At 40.9% G+C, this 22,076-nt stretch overlaps 1 protein-coding gene across 3 annotated transcripts in view; it reads right to left on the bottom strand.

Moving 5' to 3' along the window:
• moxd1 (monooxygenase, DBH-like 1) overlaps positions 1–22,076 on the bottom strand; it is a 91,380-nt gene that overhangs the window by 31,904 nt on the left and 37,400 nt on the right. For 2 of the 3 annotated variants that reach the window (XM_087980171.1, XM_043683260.2), the window contains 2 exons: positions 12,730–12,909; positions 11,415–11,517 (listed from right to left, as the gene is read on the bottom strand). In XM_087980171.1, the coding sequence (XP_087836297.1) occupies positions 11,415–11,517; positions 12,730–12,909 (283 nt within the window). The remainder of the gene's footprint in view (positions 1–11,414; positions 11,518–12,729; positions 12,910–22,076) is intronic. The other variant, XM_043683269.2, reaches the window with a different exon arrangement.

Consider the following 22,076-nt stretch of genomic DNA (forward strand, 5'->3'; position numbering starts at 1 on the left):
TTTGTCCCAAATTATGCTGAGTTTCTTGAGTGTTGTTGGAGGTACACCACCAAGCCAAGTAGACAGTATTCCATTACACTCCTAACTTCTGCCTAATAGATGATGGACAGGCATTGAGGAAACAGGCAGTGAGTTACTTGCCACAGAATTCTTAGCCTCTCACCTCTTTTTTTTCATTAGATTAGATTCCCAACAGTATGGAAACAAGACTTTTGGCCCAACAAGTCCACACTGACCCTCCAAAGAGGAGCAACCCACCCAGACCCATTCCCCCACCCTATATTTACCCCTGACCAATGCACCCAACACTATGGACAATTTAGCATGACCAATTCACCTGACCTGCACATCTTTGGATTGTGGGAGGAAACCCACACAGTCACCTGAGGCAGGAAAACCTGTGTCCCTGGTGCTGTGAGACAGCAGTGCTAACCACTGAGCACTATGCCACCCAGACACAGTATTGATATAGAATCATACAGTATAGAACAGGCCCTTTTGTCCATAGGTCAGCACAGACCCAATCTACATAAATTTCATTTTCCAGTCCATAGCCTAGAATGTTATATCATTTCAAGTGCTCATCAGCATGACGTTTCTTGCTACTACTAGTCTCCTCAGCACTGCATTCCAGATCCCCACCCAATCAATGATGACTAATAGTGTTCAACTTCTGGTCAATGGTAACCCTCAAGATGTTGATAGTGGTGGATTCAGCATCCATAGAATTGCTATCGACTATCTAGAGAAATAGTTATTTTCTCTGTTATTGCAAATTATCACTGCCTAGCATTTTTAAGGCATAAATGTTACTTGTCACTGAACAGCATAAGCCTGCATTTTATCTAGGTCTTGCTCATATGAAACGGGCTGCTTCAATATCTGATTTGCAAATGGTGTTGAACACTGTGCACTCACCACTGACATCCTTAATCTCTGGCCTTATGATCTTGTAAAGGTCATTGATGAACCAACTGAAAATGGTTGGGCTGAGGACACTCCCTGAGGAACTCCTGCAATGATGACCTGGGTCTTGATGATTTAATTCCAACATCCACATTCATCTTCCTTCATGCCAGGTATGACTCCAACCAGTGGACACCTTTCCCTCCGATTCCCATTGACTCCAGTTTTGTTCAGGCTCCTTGTTGTCACACTTTCTCAAAAGCTGCTCAATGTCAAGGGCTGTCACACTTTCTCGCTTCTGGATTTTGACAATGGCTACAACAAAGTCAGACCCTTCCAGAACTCAAACTAACTGTTTGTGAGCAACCTATTTCTTTGTAAGTGTTACTTGCAAAGTAGAAGAAAGTGAGTCCTGATGAAGGGCTTATGCCCGAAATGTCGATTCTCCTGCTTCTTGGATGTTGGCTGATCTGTTCTTTTCCAGCACCATACTCTCTTACTTGATTGCACTGTCAACCTCTGTCACTTTGCAGATGATCAGGAGGAAATGGATAGGGGACAAATGGCTGGGTTAACTTGCTCTGCTTTATATGCACATGATATAAAGAGCAATTTTTGACTTTTCCAAGTAAATGCCACTGTTATAGCTATTATGGAACAGCTTGGCTTGGGGCACAGCTCATTTTGAATCACAAGTGCTCAGAATTATTGTCAGTATATTGTCGGAGCCTACAGTGTTTGCAGTATCTACTGCCTTCAGCCTTTTCTTGATAGCACATGGAATTAATTAAACTAACTGAAACCTGGCATCTGTGATGCTTTGGAATCCTCGATAAGACTGAGTCAGATCACTCACTTATCACTGGTTTTGATGCTTCAGATTAGGTAATGAACAAATGGAGGCATGGAAAATATTTAAGGATTCAAAAAGATATCCACAGAATGATTTTCTCTGGTGGAGGAATCCAGAACAAGGTTGCAAAGTCTTAATCTTAGATCTTGGCCACTTCAAAAGGAAAATAGTAAGTGCTTGTTCCACACAAAGGGCAGTGGAAATCTGGAACTCCGTCCTCCAAAAAGGTTGTGGATCCTGGATCAGTTGAAGTTTTCATGAGGCAACAGATTTTTGAAAACGTATGGCTCTTAAGAGACATAGAGCAAATATAGCGAAATTGAATTGAAGTATAGATCAACTCTTTGCTCCTTTGTGGACAATTTACTCCTTCGGGATGCGAGCCCATGTCTTTCCTCGCTTTTTCCATTCCCTCCTTCAGAAAAACCCTTCAGTGTCAGCCTTAGACCACTTGGCAGCAATTTCACCTCTATATTGGAAGGCTGCCATTTCAGCCCTACTCCAGATACTTGAGCACAAACATTTAGACTGACATAATATCATTAGACTTATACTAGCTTTAGAAAAAGGACAAATCAAATGAGAAGATTTAAATTCGAGAAGGTTGGATGGATTGGAATGAATGGCTGGCTATCTAAGACCGTAAGTGAACAATGAGAAGTCTTTGTTGCCATGTGTCTAGTTTTTACCCAAGCTCTTTCTTGTTGAAAGGGGCAAGGGCAGACCTCCACAACTATTAATCCCTGGATGACTAAACATACAAGGAGTTAAACAGAAAATGAAGCATGTGATGAATGTTGTTTCAAAACAGATACAATACCGAGCTGAATACAAAGAAGTCGGGGATGGTTGCACCAGGAAATGAGAGGTTCAAGGAGAGTGCATAAAAACAGATTAGCAGGGATCCAAAAAAGAAATACAAGAGCTGATTCTTAAAAACTTATAAATAGCTATAAAAAATACAAGGAAGAAGCACTGGTGAGTGTCAAAATAGAAGTTTTCACATAGAGTCAGAAGGCATGGTTGAAGTATTAAATCAGTACTTTGCATCTGTTTTCAATAAAGAGGATGATGTCCATGCCACAGTTAAGTCGGAGGTATTGGGGAAATAAATTGAAAGAGATTTGTTTTTTTAGAAAGGGGTATTTAAATGTTTGAAAGCTCTTAATGCAGAAAAGATTGGCAACGTAGGCACAGAAATGGCAGTTAGAGTTTAATCCAGACAAATGTGAGATGATGAACTTGAGAGGATCAAATTTAGGTGTGAATTATACTGGAAATGGCAGAACCCTAAGGAACGGATCTGAGAGTGCAGGTCCACAGTTCCCTAAAGTGGGAACAACACAGGTGGCCAAGGCGATTAAGAAGGCATATGGCATACTTGCCTTCATTGGCCAAGGCATGGAGTACAAGAGTTGACAAACCATGTTCCAGCTATATAAAACCCTTGTTAGATTGCATTTGGAGTACCGTGTGTAGTTTTGGTCACCACACTACCAGAAGGAAATGGAAGCATTGGAGAGTGTCAAGAAGGTTCACCAAGATGTTGCCATGTCTCGAGGGCAATGGCTATGAGGAAAGTTTAAAAAGACTGGGATTGTTTTCATCGGAAAACGGTGCCTGAGAAGACACTTGATAGAGGTCTACAAAATTATGAGAGGCATAGATAGGGTGGATAGTCAGAAGCTTTTTCCCTCAGAGTCAATTACAAGGGGGCACAAGTTCAAGGTGAGAGTAGGAAAGTTTAAGGGTGATGTGCAAGGGAAGCTTTTCTCACAGATAGTGGTAGGAGCCTGGAATGCACTGCCAGAGGAGGTGGTGAATGCAGATACATTGGAGACATTTAAGAGGCATCTGGATGGTTACATGAAAGGGAGGGAACAGAGGGATACAGGCCGAATAAGGACAGAAGGTCTGTTTTTTTGGTTTAGTTACAGCATGATGATTGGCACAGGCTTGGAGAGTTAAAGGGCCTGTTCTTGTGTTGTATTTCTCTTTTGTTCTTTGTTCTTATTCTAAATAACAAGCAAGAATTCCAAAGCAAAGAAACTGTGCTACACTCATAGAGAAGAGTGCTGAGATCCCAGCTGAAGTATTCTGGCTAATTCTGATCACTAAACTTTAGGAAGAATTTTTAAGGACTTAGAAAGCGTGCAAAGGAGATTTACCAGCTTGTTAGCAGCAATGAAAGGTTTCCAATATGTGGAAAAACCAGATACAGAGGAACCTCGATTATCCAAATACCACTTATCCAAAAATTGGATTATCCGAAGGAGATCTCCAGATCCTGATGGAAACATTACATCAAAGATGTGTTTCCAACAGTGATCGCATCTTTTGTTTACAGTGATTAAACAGGCACCGTCTCCAAATGACTGTCTGTCGCCCTCTCTCTCTCCCCACACTTTCCCTGGAGTTCTACACAGTGGTGTACCCTAAAACCCCCGTTCCCCAGATAATCTCTCCAACATTGTCCTGTACATGGGGAAAGGTGGAATCTGCCAAAAAGTTGCAGTAAAAAGTTGTGTGTGTGGGTGCTATTTGGAGACTTACCCCACAAAGGCAGCAGCAGCAGTGGTCTCGTTGTTGGTGTACAGTTCGGGTGCCCCAGAGAGGGGGCCGGGTGTGTGCCGGCTTGGGTGGCGGGCGGGGGGGTGGTGGTGTTGGACAGGGGCGGTGTGGGGGTTGGGGGGACAGTATGGGGGGCAGGGGACGGTGTTACACAGGGTTAGGGGTCGTGGGGATGGTGTTGCACAGGGTTGGGGGGGCGGGGGACGGTGTTGCATGGGGTTGGGGGCGTGGGAGTGGTGTTGGGGGTGGGGCTCACACGCTGTGTGCTGCTGCAGTCTCCTGAACAGGGAGCAGACTTCAAAAACTCCAAGCCCCAGTGGAAAGGCATTTAATCGATTAACCGATTAATCAATTATCCGAACGGAATTGTGCCCGCCTATCACGTTCGGATAATGAAGGTTCCCCTGTAAACTCCTAGGAGAAAGAAAGCCAAGGTCAAGAAGGGTTAGTAACTAAGTGTACAGATTTAATATAATTGGTAAAAGAAGCAGAGATTGGAGTAGGAAAACTTAAAATCATGCAGCAAGGTAGTGATGATTTAGAATGCAATGCCTAAAACGATGGATATAAATTCCATAACTTTTAACAGATTTGAACAACTAGTTGAAGATGACAAAAATGGAGCATGGGGTAGGAATCGTACATCGAGACTAATTGGAACCTCTTTCATATTGCCTACAGAATTCTGAAGTTCCAAAATTCTAAAACATTGGTTCTCTAAATTAAAGTTCTCTGCAATATTTTTGTAAGAAACAAAAGGATGATTCAGCATGCAGGTATTTACTTGTGTCAATAAGGTTAATAAAATTTTCTTACTGATGGAGCAAAGGATGTAGTCTAGCGCCATTCAGCACACAATGGGAAATGTCAATCCTCAAGTGGAGCATGTCTCATTTCAAGTTATACTGGTATGAGAGGAGTTTGCACTCAGTTGTCCAAAAATATGAACAGGAATGGATCATCTCAATTTTGCAGTTATAGGCTGCCATACTGTTACAGCTTTGAATAAACAAAGGTTTGTTAGGCTGAATGATGGTTTGTTTATAAAACAAGGAATCTAAGCCTCTTCTGTAAAATTTTGTTGCACAGCTTTAATTAGTATTTGACTCTCAATGGCCATAAAATGAGGAACAGAAAATTGATATTTTCCATGAAAACTTGCATTGGATTGGAGAGCTGTGTTCAGTAGGTTTTGTGATTTTAAGTTTTAGTTTTGAAGGTTATTAAGTTTTAGTTTTATGTTAAGGTTAACTTCGAATCATTGTGGAGAAGTAGCTTTTATTTTGTACACAAGATATTTAAAAAAACATTCCGTACCTGGAAGCTGATAGTCAAAGTGAAACATTCCATTTTTAATAGCTGGTAAGTTATGCATTCCATGTACAAATTAATTTTTAAGTGGATTGTTTGACTTTTTGCAGTTGCAGTCAAATGGAATAGGGAAATTTTGTAGTGAGTGCTGACGTTTGTTATAAAGTACTTTATGAATACTTGGTGATTTCATTGTCTGATCACTGGCAGTCTAATAGAAAATGATGGGTGGTTTTGTGCATATACAGAGGAACCTCAATTATCTGAATACCAATTATCCGAAAATCGGACTATCCGAAGGCGATCTCAAGGTCCCAAAAGAAACACTACATCAAAGACGTATGTCCAACACTGATTGCGTCTTTTGTTTACAGTGAGTAAAAGTGCTGCCGAGAACAGTCCTGGACTGATGGAAGCGCAGGCACCGTCTCTATATGACTGACCTCCCACCCCACTCTCTCTCTTCCCACACTTTCCCTGGAGTTCTACACAGGTGTGTAGCCTAAACCCCCTTCCCCAGATAATCTCTGTAACATTGTACAAGGCAGAGGTGGAACCTGTCAAAACGTTGCAGTAAAAGGTTGTGCGTGTGGCTGTGTGCATGCGCTATTTGGAGCCTCACCCCTCAAAATGGCGGTAGCAGCAGCAGCCGTCTTGTTGCTGGTGTCCAATCTGGCTGCCCCAGAGAAGGGGTGGGACAGAGGGGGGTGGGAGTGGGGACTGATGGGGGTTGCGTGGCGGGTGGGCGTCGGCAGGTGGCGATTTTGGGGGTGGACGGAGGGGGTGGTGTTGGGGGGGGGCCGGGGAAGAGGGTGGGGGACAGTGTTGGGGGCTGGGGTTGGATGGGGTTTGGTGGGGGGGTCGAGGGCTCGCGCGCGGTGTGCTACTGCCAGTCTCCTGAACAGGGAGCACACTTAATAGAAAACTCTGAGCCCCAGAGGAAAGGCATTGAATTAATTAACTGAATAATCAATTATCCGAATGAAATAGTGCCCGCCCATCTCGTTCGGATAATCGAGGTTCTTCTGTATTTGATTGTAGGTTCAGAGGACTTGCGGATAAATGCGTTCGAAGCAGAATCCCACACAAATCTGAATTCAGTTGTAAGTTGTAATAAGATGTGAATGGCTGACAAATTAAGGAAAAATTGTTCTTTTGGTAGTTCTATGACTGTTTTATAGCATTTTAAAGTTGGCTACTAGTTAGGAATCATGTTGCAGAGTAGCACGTATTGAATTGGGAGAACTGAAGTTTATAGAGGGAGGTGTTGGAGATGACGTCCTCAAAATCCAGGAGCAGCAATTACTGCATTATATGCTGTTGCATTGTTTTGGAACTTTGGGAGAAAGAAGATCAAAACAACAGCACTTTAAAAAGGAGGAAGACAGACAAAAGCAATGACCGTATGATCAGAGAAAGACACTGCTGTCTGATACAGCAGTGAATCTGCACAGTTACAGCTTTTGCTGTTTGAGTTAAGTATCTCTGGACAGAGTGCGTCGAGGAAACATTAACAAACAGCAAAATTCCGAGCTGACCTTGCAGGAACCTGTGTGGGAGAGGTCACAGTCAGGAACAGGTAAGTACATAGTTTTTAAGTGTAACCTTGTTGTAAACCTACAGTAGTGAGTAGAGTGGGCTCTTTCTTGATTAAATGGTTTATTGAGATCTGTCTCTTGATTGAATTTTAAAAATATAAATCATAAGTACTAAGTTAGCCTGGAGCAGTGTTGTTTTAGAGCAATAACACAGTGCTATTTTCTGGGTCGGTAGATTGTGAAGGAGAAAAGATGGCCTTTAGTAGAGTGATGTGCTCTTCCTGTTGGATGTAGGAGTTTAGGGAGAGTTTCCATGTTACTGGTGATTATGTTTGCAGGAAGTGTCTTTGGTTGTGAATACTATCAGATCGCATGATCAGTTGGAGCAGCAGTTAGAGGCAATAAGGAATTTAGAAGAGCTAGGGGGTATGAAGAATCACAGTTATAGGAAGGGAGAAAAGCCACAGACACACAGTCAGGTAGATGGGTTAACTCCAGGAAAGATAGAAGAGGGAGGTAGGTAGTGCAGGAGTCTCCTGTGGCTATCCCCATCTCAAACAAGTATGCTGTTTTGGAAAATGGAAGGGGTGATGGACTCTTAGAGGAATATAGCATGAACAGCCAAGTTTCCGATACTGACAATGGCTGGAATGTAAGGAGGAGTATGCAAGGTTCCAAGAGATCGATTGTGATAGGGGACACTCTAGACAGACATTCCTGCGGCTGGCAGCAAGAAATCAGAATGGTGTGTTGCCTCCCTGGTGCCAGGATCAAGGATATCTCGGAGAGGATGCAGAATGTTCTCAAAGGGGATAGGCACCAGCAGGAGGTCAATGTATACATTGGTACAAACGACATAGGAAGTGAAAAGGATGAGATACTAAAGCGAGAATATAGAAAGTTAGGCAGGAATTTTAAAAGGTTCTCGAGGATAGTAATATCTGGATTACTCCCATTGATAGGAGCTAGTGAGGATAGAGCAAATGAATGGCTGAGGAACTGGTGCAGGGGAGAAGAGTTCACAGTTTTGGATTATTGGAACCTCTTCTGGGATAGAAGTGACCTCTACAAGAAGGACAAATTGCACCTGAATTGGAGGGGGATTGATATACTGGCAAGGAGATTTGCTAGAGCTGCTCAGGAGGATTTAAACTAGTAAGGTGGGGTGGTGTCACAGGGAGATAGTGAGGAAAGAGATCAATCTGAGACTGGTACAGTTGGGAAAAGAAGCAAGTCAAACAGTCAGGGTAGGCAGTGACAAAGCAGAGAACAAGGGAGGATTGATAAATGAAACTGCATTTATTTCAATGCAAGAGTCCTAAAAGGGAAGGCAGATGAACTCGGGGCATGGTGAAGAACATGGGACTGGGATATCATAGCAACCTTTCACAGAAACATGGCTCAGGGATGGTCAGGACTGGCTGCTTAATGTTCCAGGATACAAATGCTATCGGTAGGATAGAAAGATGGGGGGGGGGGGGTGAGAGAGTTGGGGAGTGGCATTTTTGATCAGGGATAGCACTACGGCTATACTTCAGGAGATTAATCTTGGGAACACATCCAGGGAGGTTATTTGGGTGGAACTGAGAAATAAGATCACCTTATTGGGATTGTATTATATACCCAACAATAGTCAGCAGGAAATTGAGAAACAAATTTGTAAAGAGATCTCAGCTATCTGCAAGAATAATAGGGTGGCTATGGTGAGGGATTTTAACTTTCCAAACATAGACTGGGACTGCCATAGTGTTATGAGTTTAGATGGAGAGGAATTTGTTAAGTGTGTAGAAAAAAACTTTCTGATTCAGTATGTGAATGTACCTACTACAGAAGGTGCAAACCTTGACCTACTCTTGGGAAATGAGGCAGGGCAGGTGACTGAAGTGTCAGTGGGGGAGCACTTTGGGACCAGCGACCATAATTCTATTAGTTTAAAAAGTAATGGGAAAGGATAAATCAGATCTAAAAGTTGAAGTTATAAATTGGAGGAAGGCCAATTTTGATGGCATTAGGTAAGAACTTTCAAAAGTTGTTTGGGGGTAGATGTTCACAGGTAAAGGGACAGCTGGAAAATGGAAAGCTTTCAAAAATGAGATAATGAGAGTACAGAGATAGTATATTCCTGTTAGGGTGAAATGAAAGGGTGGTAGGTATAGGGATTGCTGGATGACTAGAGAAATTGAGGTTTTGGTTAAGAAAAAGAAGGAAGCATATGTCAGGCATAGACAGCAGAGATCGAGTGAATCGCCTTTCTACAAGGTAGGAGGAGTATACTTATGAGGGAAATCAGGAGGGTAAATTGGGGAACATGAGATAGCTTTGGTAAAGAGGGTTAAGGAGAATCCAAAGGGATTTTACAAATACATTAAGGAAAAGAAGGTAACTAGGGACAGAATAGGGCCCCTCAAAAATCAGCAAAGCAGCCTATGTGTGGAACCGCAGGAGATGGGGCAGATACTAAATGAGTATTCTGCATCAGTGTTTACTGTGAAGAAGTACATGGAAGATATAGAATGTGGGGAAATAGATGGTGACATCTTGACAAATGGCCGTATTACACAGGAGGTGGTGCTGGATGTCTTAAAATGCATGAAGGTGGATAAATCTCCAAGACTTGATCAGGTGTACCCTAGAACTCCATGGGAAGCTCAGGAAGTAATTGCTAGGTCCCTTGCTAAGATACTTGTATCATTGATAGTCACAGGTGAGGTGCCAGAAGACTGGAGGTTGGCTAACGTGTGCCACTATTTACAAAAGTTGGTAAGGAAAAGCCAGGGAACTATAGACCAGTGAGCCTGATATCAGTGGTGGGCAGGTTATGGAAGGGTACCCTGAGGGACAGGATTTACATGTATTTGGAAAGGCAAGGACTGATTAGGAAGAGTCAATATGGCTTTATGCATGGGAAATCATGTCTCACAAACTTAATTGAGTTTTTTGAAGAAGTAATAAAGGATTGATGAGGGCAGAGCAGTGGACATGATCTATATGGGCTTTGGATACAGAACTGGCTCGGGGGGGGTGGTGGAAAGTTGCCTTTCAGACTGGAGGCCTGTGACCAGTGTGACCACAAGGATCAGTGCTGTGCCACTGCTTTTCATCATTTATATAAGTGATTTGGATTTGAACATAGGAGATATAGTTAGTATGTTTGCAGATGACAACAAAATTAGAGGTGTCATGGACAGTGAAGAAGGTTACCTCAGAGTACATTGGGATCTTAGGGCCAATGAGCTGAGGAGTAGCAGATGGAATTTTTTTTTAGATAAATGTGAAGTGCTTTTGGAAAGGCAAATCATAGCAGGACTTATACATTTACTGGTCAGATCCTGGGGAGTGTTGTTGAACAAGAGACCTTGGACTGCATTCATAGTTCCTTGAAAGTAGAATTGCAAGTAGATAGGATAGTCAAGAAGGATTTTGGTGTGCTTTCCTTTATTGTTCAGAGCATTGAGTATAGGAGTTGGGAGGCCATGTTACAGCTGTACAGGACATCGGTTAGGCCACTTTTGGAACATTATGTCCTATTGGAAGGATGTTGTGAAACTTGAAAGGGTTCAGAAAAGATTTACAAGGATGTTGCCAGAATTGCAGAATTTGAGCAATAGGGACAGGATGAACAAGATGGGACTGTTTTCCTGGACCGTCAGAGGCTGAGGGGTGACCATATAAAAAGGTTTATAAAATCATGAGGGGCAATGATAGGATAAATAGAGTGGGGGAATCAAGAACTAGAGGGCATAAGTTTAGGGTGGAAGTGGATAATTTAAAAGGGACCTAAGGGGCAACTTTTTCACACAGAGGGTGGTGTGTGTGTGGAATGAGCAGCCAGAGGAAGTGGTGGAAGCTAGTACAATTACAACATTTAACAGGCATCTGGATGGGTATATGAATAGGGAGGGTTTAGCGGGATAAGGGGCAAGTGCTGGCAAATGGGACTAGATTAGGTTAAAATATCTGGTCAGCATGGAGAAGTTGGACTGAAGGGTCTGTTTCTGAGTACATCTCTATGACTCTGTATGAAAAATGAAGTAATTTGTCATGTCGATAGTTGGATTTTTGCTTTAGTTGCTTTAACTTAAAGCAGATTCATTTCACCAAGTCCGAAAGTTTGTAAAATGATTATGGTTTATTTATTGCAAAATAAAAATATAAAAATTTAGAAACTTGATAATATCTACCTTGGCATTATTAACTATATTTCATACATTCTGTAATTGTGGAAACATTCCTACCTTCCTGAGAATTAACATTATCATAGTGTATCTCCATCATTACATAAACTGGATCAGTTGATGTTCCAAGTGAAAGTCCAACATTAGATGGATAAGCAAATCCCTGCAATGATTATATGAAAAACAATTGTAAAATTATTCACATTGGTAATATATTTTAAAATCGAATTGAAAAGTAGTTTCTAAACCCAGCGTTCAGAATATCAAAATACTTATAAATATGCATTATGATTTGGGAAAACTTATTTCAGGAATATAATTTTAATTACAATTTCTACAATATTATAAAACTCATAAATGGAAAAAAGGTAAAGAGAGGAAATAATGGAATGAAAAAATTAAGTAATAGAATGAAAGAATTAAGTTTTAGATATCGCAATTCAAGCCTATAGTCTCATATTTGCATTTGGATGTTTTGACAGTCATGTGCAATGGTAAAAACGATAAGATGAAAACTGATAGTAAATAAATTATATTGTGTCTTTTTAATCGGTTCATGCTGTAATGTTCTGTAACGGACTGTAGTAGTGCGAAAATTCCTTGGAATGTATATGAAAGTTGTCAGTGTAAAGAATAAAAATAACTGCTCCGTGTTAACAGAGGGAAGTCCAACTAATAATTATCAGCTCCAATATGGCATATCATGGCTAAATGTAAATCATAATGAAGTGTTCTTTAGATTGTAAGAAAGGGAAGTTCAGGAAATCTCATTGTGTGTCCAAACATCCTTAAAAATGAATCTCATGAAGTCAAAGTGGTATTCATAATTGTTGAACACAAAGATGGAACTTTCACTAAGATGTGGCAAGTCTTATGAATCAATGCCACAATTCTAGCGTTCGAGGAGATAGAAAGATTATACAAATTTACACTGAACGGTGGTATATGCCTAGTAACTAAATATACATTAGAAGTATGAGAGGTATATATGGTTTTATAACAAAAACTTTTGTATGCAACTAAAATGATATCACCATAGTGATTCAATGAGACAACATCGTTCAAGGACAGGAAAGAAACACAGGAAAAGATACTGCTGTTTCTTTGTTCAACTGAAAAATGACCCAAGAAACACTAGACTCGCAGAATAAAAAGTTATATGTTCATGAAATTATAATATGTTGTTGTAAAAATAAACAATTTTTCTGTATTTATGATGTTAATATCCAGAAACATGTTAATTATTCACTCACATAAGACACTGCAGCTGTACAGAGAGAGAATGTTAAATAAAATATATAGTCTAATTGTGCTAAATTGAAGAATTTGTAATTAGAATTAAATAAATGAGCTTACCACAGTTGTAAGGACCTACCTTTCCTCCAATTGCCCATGCTAAAATAATACTTTCACAGTTAAAAAAGTCATCTGGCATATTGGAATGGTAACATTCATGTCCAATGCTGAGGATACTATCATTCAGGATAGAGTGACATTGATAAAGGAGAATATGATGCACCAAATGTTCATGACCTTTCTGAATAATTGGTTCAACCTGTGTATAAGTGCAAGAGAGAGAGAGAGAGTATGTAGTCTAATTTTATGTAATAGCAAGCTCCTTTTAACATGGGTGTTCCATTAGGTAACTAACTAATTCACAAAGTCAAAAATCACACAATATCAGGTTATCGTCTAACAGGTTTATTTGGAAGCACTATCTTTCGGTGCCCTGCTCCTTCATCAGGTGGTGGCAGAGCTCCGAAAGTTAGTGCTTCCAAATAAACCTGTTGGACAATAACCTGGTATTGTGTAATTTTTAACTTTGTCCAGCCCAGTCCAACAGTGGCTCCTCCACATCATTATTAATTCACAGCACAGCTGTTGTTTTTATGGTTTCTTTTTGCTCTTGCAGCATTCAAGTTTGAGTCAGTTTATAAGAGGGGAGTCAACATTGATACTCGTTCGCCTTATGTTGCAGTTATGTGAGAAAGATCAAATCTGATAACATTCCACCAGACTACAATGGTAGAGGGTATAGATATGGACTCAGTTTAAACAAGCCTACTCAGGGCCTTGAAGGCTGGAGTGAAAAGCTTGAATGATGACCAGAGTTAGTGTTAACTGGTGCAATTTCAGCATATTGTCCAACAGACACCTTACTTACCATTTTCTGAGGCTCCCAATCATAATAAACAGTAAGAAATTCATTATCTAAAAACACAATCTTGTAGATGTCAGCAATATGAAATGACACAGAACTCCAGAAAAAAAAAACTCAGCATCTGAGAAGAAACAATGTGCCTTTTCTACCCAAAGACACTTTTTTTGGAACTAGAAATTAATTGTGATTGATTTTCATCAGTACTTTGTTAAGAAAAGCCTGTGTATAGACTGCAAAGCACAGTCTCAGGTTTAAATGATATTTAAAATAGAATTATACATAGCACTTCCACAATGATGTTGTAATTTTGTACTGGCAAAAGTACTGTGACAGAATTTTTCCTTTTGAGGTGCAGAGAATAATGGCAAGCAGGGTGTTAAATGAGAGTATCCAAAAATCAATTCTTACCATTGAGAAATTGCCAGAGTTTTAAATGGTGATGTTCAGAATTTAGGCATCAGGTTCCAGAAGCTTATTTCCATGCATTTGCAACTCATTATTAGATCAACTCGTCGTATGAGCATCACAATTCTAATTTGACTCCATGGTGCAAAAACTGGATGCGTGGAAGTAGTAACTGGTAACTTGTCTAGTCAGCATCCATTGCAGCTCGCAGTATGGTTGTGCGACCATCCAGCATCTCTTTACAGGGTACCACTTCTGCAGATTTGCCTCCATAGGCCACCCCCTTCTTCAACCTTCTAGCCAGACAACTTGACATTGGCAAACCTTCAAACTATGACTTCAGGGCTTTAACCATCTACTTTGTGGCCAAGGGACAGCTAGGACTTCCAGGCTTCTGGCAAGATGGATTACGCTGACGCATACAATGTTTCTATACTGGACATGGAGACAGGCCCCTTTTGTAACTTAGCTTACTTTTCTCGCATAACACAGAAGAGGTCAGATTTTCCAAGGAGTGGCTGTCATAATCAAATTTCCACTCTTACTTTTTTTCATTAAGAAAGAGCCCTGCATTTCTGGCAGCCAGACAAATCAGAAATATCAAATATTATTTGCATCTTTCTCAAAATAACTGGGGCTATGTGAAAAATAAGAGACACAATTTGCTGTTTGCTTTCTATGGGGACAAAGTTTGTAACTTTCACTTTGAAGCACGCAAGGCACACTTGCAGTAATCACACCTTCACATATTAAGCAATGCTACTTAACTGCCTTCAATTTTCACTTCTTCTGGAAGTAAATAATTGTAAAAGATTGCAGATAGAAAATTATGATGTCATGCAGTCTGAGCTTTACACTATGCCCACTAATTGCCTCATTTTCATACAAATTTAAATATCTTTCTATAAAAATAACTTAAAAGCTGAACCTGATGTTCCTATTTGGCAATGACAATCTACAGCAAGTATTGAAGACAATACATCTCAGCTGTCATTCCTCACATAGAAAAGTAAATATGCAAGAACATGAGGTACATGATGTTAAATGGAGGTTTGGGGATTGGTAGTTAAAGGTCAGTTAGAGGAAATGAAAAGCTGCTGATAGGGATAATTAGTGGCAGCAGCCTGTGTACAGTAATGATATGGTCTAGTGTGTAGGGGTGGGAAGCATTTAACCATTTCTTTGTCTGTCCAACTGTTCTCTCTATTTGTGCTCTACCTCCACCAATTGTTTACTCTGTATAATAACCATCCTTTTCCTAGCTATCATCACTTCTGAAGAAGGGTCACTTGACCTGAAATGTTAACTTTGATTCCTTTCTGCAGATACTGCCAGTCCTGCTGAGATTTTCCAGCATTTCTGTTTTTGCATCAATTCCAGCTGCTTGGCTACAAAGTTTACAAATGGTTTTAATCTTTACACTACGGGCATGTTTCAGGAAGAACTGGGGAATACTGTGGCATCTCCTGATCTTAGACTCATACATGCACCGAGGATGTCACTGATGACATTTTCACAGGAGCACACCTCTTTATTGCCTTCAATTTCACTAAAGATTCACTGGAACTTCACTGATATTCCCATTTATCTACTGCCTCTGTTCTTCTAGATGGAAGTGGTTGTGTGTTTAAAAGAAGTTTTGGTGAGTTTCTGCAGTGCATCTTGTAGGTGGCTGCAACTGAGCATCGGTCATGGAGGAAGTGAATATTTGTGGATGTGATGTCAATCAATTGGGCTGCTTTGACCTGGATAATGTTCTTTTAAGAATGCCCTATCAATTACCATCAATGTTTCAGTTCAGTACAGGATTCTATTCCCTTACAAGGTGGAATAATTTGTGACCATCAAAGCCACATTTTGGAGTTCAGTGCCAGGTGGTCTGGGAGCTGACCCGACTTGTACATACCGGAGCCCTCACAGGTGCCTACTTCTTCCCAAGTTTCCTGGCTCAGATGGGGATTGTAACTGGGATATAGAGATAGTCTCTCCGACATAGCCCATAAATTCTATATGAAATGCACATATGGACCCAGAATTAAGGTACAGTGCTGTTCATGCTTTCACCAAGGCATAATGGGATATACAATAGGCTCCCTGAGGGTGAGGCTTCAAAGCATAGACGATTCTAGTGGGGCATTGCAGTATAGGCCAGACAGGGTGTCCCGCCCTTTACAAAGGTTGGCGAGGCGTTAGTGGGGATGCAGAGTTGGGGAATGCGGCAAGCAAGAGAAAATTAGAGTGAGACAGCATGTGGACAAAATGTGAAAACAAGATTGATCATTTCTGGATTAATTGAAGCTGATGATCAAAACAGCCATCCATGAGGGGTCAAAACAAGATTCAGAACTCAAGAGGCCAGAGGCCACCTTATTGCCAATAATTTCCAAGATGACAGAGTGTGGTGAAACGGTTAAAAATTATGTCCCAATACATGTGTGAATCTAACCGGAATGGAGGTGTTGCTTAGTCCCGTGTGAATCTTATTACACACCTCCCCGTGTGAATCTTCTTATCTGTATGTAACCAGAATGGAATGTGTTTTTTAGCCTTGCTCTGCTGTTCACATGAATGTTTATATCTGGAAAAGAGTATATCAGCTGGAAAAGTCTCCAGTTCGGTGAGTCTGCTCCGGGGTTACGTTTAACCGCCGAGCGTGGGTTGTTGGCAACCGCTCTACGAGAACTGACGGCTCCCAGTTCCGGTAACATGTAGAGTGAGTATAAGCCAGACCCGTTGGTTGTGGCGACGCTGCGGGGAATAAAATGCCCATATTCTAGCAGACTCGCCTCTTGGTCGTTTGTTCTGTGTCAGACTACTCTCCTACGAACCTGACCTTGAGAATTTTTTAAAACATTTGGCGTAGTCGGCAGGATCAATCGCAATTGAGGAGAGATTTTGATACAGAACAATGTTTTGGAAAAAGACTAAGAAACCAGAAGAACAAACTGTGGAGGTCCCGACCGTCCCGGGATGGCATGGATGTGGGCATGTACGTGGCAGTTTGTTTGAGAGAGGATCCCAGTCCTGCCGAAGAACCCCTTGCCTGGGGTACAGCGGAGGATGTGGGCATGTCCAAAAAGCTGAAGCGGAGTTAACAGAATTGAATGAGATTGAACTGAACTGAACTGAGTGGAACTGAAGTGAATCAAATTGAACGGAACAAAATGGAACTGAGCTAAATTGAATTGAAATGGACGGAACTGAATTGAACACAATTGAATTGAACTGAACAGACCTGAACTGAGCTGAATTGAACTACACTGAATTGACTGAACTGAAATTAACTGAAACGAATTGAACTGAATTAAGCATAATGTAACACATGTATTGGGCCAAGCAGTGGAATGTGGTGTAAAATTATGTCCCAATACATGTGTGAATCATAATGTAACACATGTATTGGGCCAAGCAGTGGAATGTGGTGAAACGGTTAAAAATTATGTCCCAATACATGTGTGAATCTAACCGGAATGGAGGTGTTGCTTAGTCCCGTGTGAATCTTATTACACACCTCCCCGTGTGAATCTTCTTATCTGTATGTAACCAGAATGGAATGTGTTTTTTAGCCTTGCTCTGCTGTTCACATGAATGTTTATATCTGGAAAAGAGTATATCAGCTGGAAAAGTCTCCAGTTCGGTGAGTCTGCTCCGGGGTTACGTTTAACCGCCGAGCGTGGGTTGTTGGCAACCGCTCTACGAGAACTGACGGCTCCCAGTTCCGGTAACATGTAGAGTGAGTATAAGCCAGACCCGTTGGTTGTGGCGACGCTGCGGGGAATAAAATGCCCATATTCTAGCAGACTCGCCTCTTGGTCGTTTGTTCTGTGTCAGACTACTCTCCTACGAACCTGACCTTGAGAATTTTTTAAAACACAGAGTTGGCTTCAGATGTGAAGACAAAGTCTGAATCGTTCATCTAGCAGGCAGATCCCTGTTTACCACAGGATGTTTTAACCAATTGGTTTGTTGTTCTTAACATTTATCTATAAAAGATAAAGTAATGATGTCTGTGTGAATGTGCGGCTAATATATTTATGACAAAGTAGCTACACCGATCTTGCCCCACATCTCTGTTTGGGGAAAAAGCAGCTATGATTCAGAGCACTACCATCACATGGGAGCTAAAGTTATCTGAAACTGCCCGTGAGAATATGAGAAATGAGTCATGTATAGTCTAGCCCCCAGCAAGTTGGCAACAATCCCAAGAAAGCTTCTATCAACCCTTTCATTAAAACGTATCCTTCAATGCCTCCGAATGCATGCAGACTTTAGCATTGCCATAGAAGTTGTTCAAGCATAGCAAGCTTGATTCCTGAAGAAGGGCCTGTGCCCGAAACGTCGAATCTCCTGTTCCCTGGATGCTGCCTGACCTGCTGTGCTGTTCCAGCAATAAAGTTTCAACAAGCATATCAAGGCAATGTTCAACTTATGAGAGGTAGTGTTTTGTGCAGCTGTATTCTCCAGACCATTGCGCTATAGCGGAGAAGGGATATGGGAGCTGCCCACTCAATACCTCTCAGCCTTAACACAGAAATATTGGAAGAACCTTCCCCTACTGAGATGTGTGGCGAGATCAGTGATGCTGAATTCTTGCTCAGTAGGAATTGCATACATAGGTCCTGGCACATTCCCTGGACATTGTTGTTAGCCTCAGTATCCTTGATATTTACATGCAATATCTTGGCTGCAATCTTCAAAATTAAGCTTCAGAAAGATCGCTGACATCTGAGGCTACACACAATTGAAACTCCAAGGCCTACTAAGAGTCTCCTGCCGAGATGCAGGTTCACCCTCCTCGGCTTGAACTGCTGCAGGCTTTGGGATCATAGGAAGTGGCTAGTTGGAAGGGACTGAGTACCACTGCTGCATCCTGACCAGAAGGGGCCTGTGTGTTTCTCTAGCTCTCTATGGATGCCCAGTTGACACCACCCAGAGGGAAGGCTCCTGGAATGAGGTCAAAGCCCCTCATCCTATTGCCTTATCACTGATGCTGATATCTATGGCTATGTAGTCTGAATCTGTATCCTGCTGCCCCTCAGCGTTTGGCTGGACTGGAGTCTTTAAGGTGGCTGCCACCTTTACCACAGAGATAGGCAAATGCTCACAAACCAAGTCATCACAGCAGTCAAAATATTGATGATTCCTCATCTTTTGGTGCAAACTACCAAGTGCCTGATGTCCCTATGCTTGCCCCTGCAGATTCAGACAATCAAACACTTATTGCTGAGACTAAGCAGGTACCTGCGTCTATAACACTCCTCTGTTTATTCCTCCAGAGGCATGCTCACCAGACTGTTTTGAATTCTAATCTGGATAGAGTACCTACTGGAGAGGGAAACCTCTGAGCTGGTGGAATTTACCTTTTCATCCTTTGAGATAGCACTGTCACTGAGGAGTTTAAGTTGTGTCTTCTTACTGATTGAGGTTCCTCAAGTGCTGCTGGTGCTTGCATAAGAGAGAGGATGGATAAGAGTTGTGCAGAATAAAAATGATTTCATGTTGATGGTAATCAGAGAGGACCATGGTGGTTGCACATTGCTATCTCCCAGTCAATTCACAAGCAGTCTTGGTCTACACAGATCAACCTCATAGTGAGGAACCTAATGTCCGCCACCAACCACCCCACTCATCATGCATATTGTGGACTGGTAGTTGGGTTAGTTAATCTTGCAACGAGACAAAGGGAAGGATTGAATATGATGACAGTGGATACAAGAGTAATTCATTATCATGCACGTTGGAGACATAGTAAGGATGAGTAGGAAGCACAGAGGCCAAGAGGGTTACTACTTGATCAGAATGAGTTGGGTGTGAGCCCTTCAGTGGTCACAATTTCGTGATGCTAGGGGTTGTAATCCATCACACTCACTGAGATGGGTATGCAGTGGCAAAGTTAGTGTGATTAATGGGTCTTTGAATATGAACTAGGATGGTATTATACATCACAGCCTCACAGACCGCAAAAGTATATTTTCTTCTTCTGCACTCTTGGATATCCCTTTCAACAGTGGAGAAAGCAGTGATGCATTCTGCTGTCTCTGTCCAGGGATGTACAGGCTAGGTGGATTTACCTTGGGAAATACAGGGTCATAGGGATAGGGTGGGGGAAGAGGAGTGTGAGGGGTTCTTGGTGGCCTGCTTTTTGGAGGCCTGTTTCCACACTGTAGGGATTCTATGACTATCACCCCATCCACTTAGATCACAAAAATCTTCTCTGCAAAGCAGGGAGTAAGTATTTCTGTACCATGTAGTGGGAGTTCAGAGATGAGTACAACAGCATGAAGTGATGTCCAGCTGGTCTTTAAATATGGCAGCAAAGTCTTGGGAGCCAGGAGGTTGTGGAAGTGAAAGGTACTTTCATCAGTCAGTAGCAGACACAACATCTCATTTGCATAAATGACGAGGAGAGAAGCCTCGTTTCCAGGCCACGGCAAAAATGTGAACCGCCTTTCTTTAACTTCAAATGTAAAATTCTGCCCCATGATCTATCTAGATTTATTTAGAAGCTACAAAGACCAATCTTAGGAGTTCATTAATTCTCAGTTGCCTGAAAGGAAGTACTATTATTGGAACTTTTAGTCCATTAGTAATTATTGGTTTGTCATAATGCAAAATTATATACATTTTCCTTCAATATTGTCCTAGTAATTATCAAAGACTCATGCGAAATGTTTGACCACTATTTTTAAGAAATTAATTTATCATCCTACGATTTAGCACTCAAAAGATCCACAATAAGTTTCCAATAATGTTTCATATTAATTGTGTCCACATAGATATATGTTTATTCGTTCTTAAAACTGAGTTTGTGTGGAAAATTTAGAGTTAAATTTTTCTTTCATGGCATATTTTTATTATACTTAGCTACATTAAAAGTACATGTAACTTTAAAAAGAGATTGTTATTCTAGAATGGGCACAAAAAAGTAAAAATCACAAGGACTGTAAATTATAGCAATGAAAAGACCCTTTCTACAGTGCATTTAACTTTGAAGATTGCTGTAGATGCAGAACTGTGGTTATAAGAGAGTGGTTTGGAGTGGTTTTCACTACATGGTTCACTGAAGAGTTCTAAGCGTGAAAAGAAAGTAAACAAAACCAATCCAACCGATACAAATTTTCCATATGGACCACATATCAAAGATAAAATGTTTTACAATATGAAAGAATCATTACTTTTTGGAACATCTGGAATTATTCAAACATTCTTTTTGCGCATTGAGAGATTTTGGAGAGCTATTTGGTGAAGTCAGACATTTTTATGGTCATGTTAATATCAACAAGTAAGACTGAAATGTTTAAAATGTAAAGGAAGAAGTAGAGAGTAGGAGTTAAAGATAATTTTTCAGTGCTTGAACATGTACTACAGTGTCTCACCTCTGTTCACTGTGGATGTCAAAGACTTGGATATGGATCAGGAGGGAGTGGTATCAAAACTACAAATGACTTTAAAATGTGAGGCAGAACAAATAGTATAAATAACCAAGGAAGCTGTAAGGGGATATTGCTAAGATTTGCACAAAGAAATACATAAAAGGAATTCAAATTTACTAATTTAAAAGTGGCACAGTTTGGCAATGAAAAGCAAAATGAATAATCATACACTAAAAGACAGAAAATAGGGTGATGTAGGAAAACATAGGGAGTTAGGGGTTCAAATATATAAATGATCAGATCAAAAATAAACTGATATATTCTGAGTTTATGGGATTAAGTATTCCGTCTACAAACTAAAACCCGAGTAAGACGACAGTTAAAGGGTACTGAGTTCAGTTTTGTGAACTCAAGAAGAATGCCAAGAAAGGGTAGAACTTGGTAAATGAAAACAAAAAAGTGAGGAGGAGAATGAAAAAAAATTGATCCAAAAGCAGAAATTGTTGAAAAAAAATAGCAGTTCTGGCAAAATCTGTGGAGAGAAACCAGAGTTAGTGTTTCAAATCCAATGACCCTTCTTCAGAACTCAGAAAGCTGATGCTGCTCTCACTAGAACAGAGAACATAACAAAATTATTATTATGAGTAGTATTATGAATGTTGGCAAAGAAATAGAGTTGTCTTCTGTTCTCACTGCATGGTAAAAACCTAGCATAGTGGATGTCATGGGAGGGGAGGGAGATGGAATATAGCATTCATTTCTGGTGAAACATACAATCACATG

The sequence above is a fragment of the Chiloscyllium plagiosum genome, unplaced genomic scaffold (assembly GCF_037043375.1).
Source record: "Chiloscyllium plagiosum isolate Xiang-an unplaced genomic scaffold, Cpla_swu_hap1 HiC_scaffold_3, whole genome shotgun sequence".
NCBI lineage: Eukaryota > Metazoa > Chordata > Chondrichthyes > Orectolobiformes > Hemiscylliidae > Chiloscyllium > Chiloscyllium plagiosum.